Source organism: Penaeus monodon, chromosome 15 (assembly GCF_015228065.2).
Source record: "Penaeus monodon isolate SGIC_2016 chromosome 15, NSTDA_Pmon_1, whole genome shotgun sequence".
NCBI classification, from domain to species: domain Eukaryota; kingdom Metazoa; phylum Arthropoda; class Malacostraca; order Decapoda; family Penaeidae; genus Penaeus; species Penaeus monodon.
The window spans coordinates 40,906,096-40,906,338 of record NC_051400.1 but is presented as its reverse complement, the minus strand read 5'-3'; the positions used below and the strand labels follow the sequence as shown (position 1 = coordinate 40,906,338).

At 38.3% G+C, this 243-nt stretch overlaps 1 protein-coding gene across 1 annotated transcript in view; it reads left to right on the top strand.

Annotated features, from left to right (window-relative positions):
• The window catches only part of LOC119582373 (FMRFamide receptor-like), a 34,788-nt gene extending 34,634 nt beyond the window's left edge, over positions 1-154 (top strand). The window contains exon 5 of the mRNA XM_037930587.1: positions 125-154. Within this exon, the coding sequence (XP_037786515.1) occupies positions 125-154 (30 nt within the window). The remainder of the gene's footprint in view (positions 1-124) is intronic.
• The last annotated feature ends 89 nt before the right edge of the window (positions 155-243 follow it).

The window sequence follows — 243 nt, the reverse complement described above, 5'->3', positions numbered from 1 at the left end:
GATCAGAATATATAAGTTTGTAAATCTGAACTCCCTGGCCCCAACTCCGGAAAGTAATCATAGATACAAAAAATAGCATCAGTTATTAATTCGGCCCCCCAGTATAATCCGAATTTTCTATTAGTCAGAACCTCCTGAAAACGGACGTCCATGAAGCGCCTGAGGAAAACCGCAGGAGAAAAAAATCCTGCAGAAAAGTTGATGATTTTTACTTACGATTGGAAGAAGAAAACAAAGGAAAAA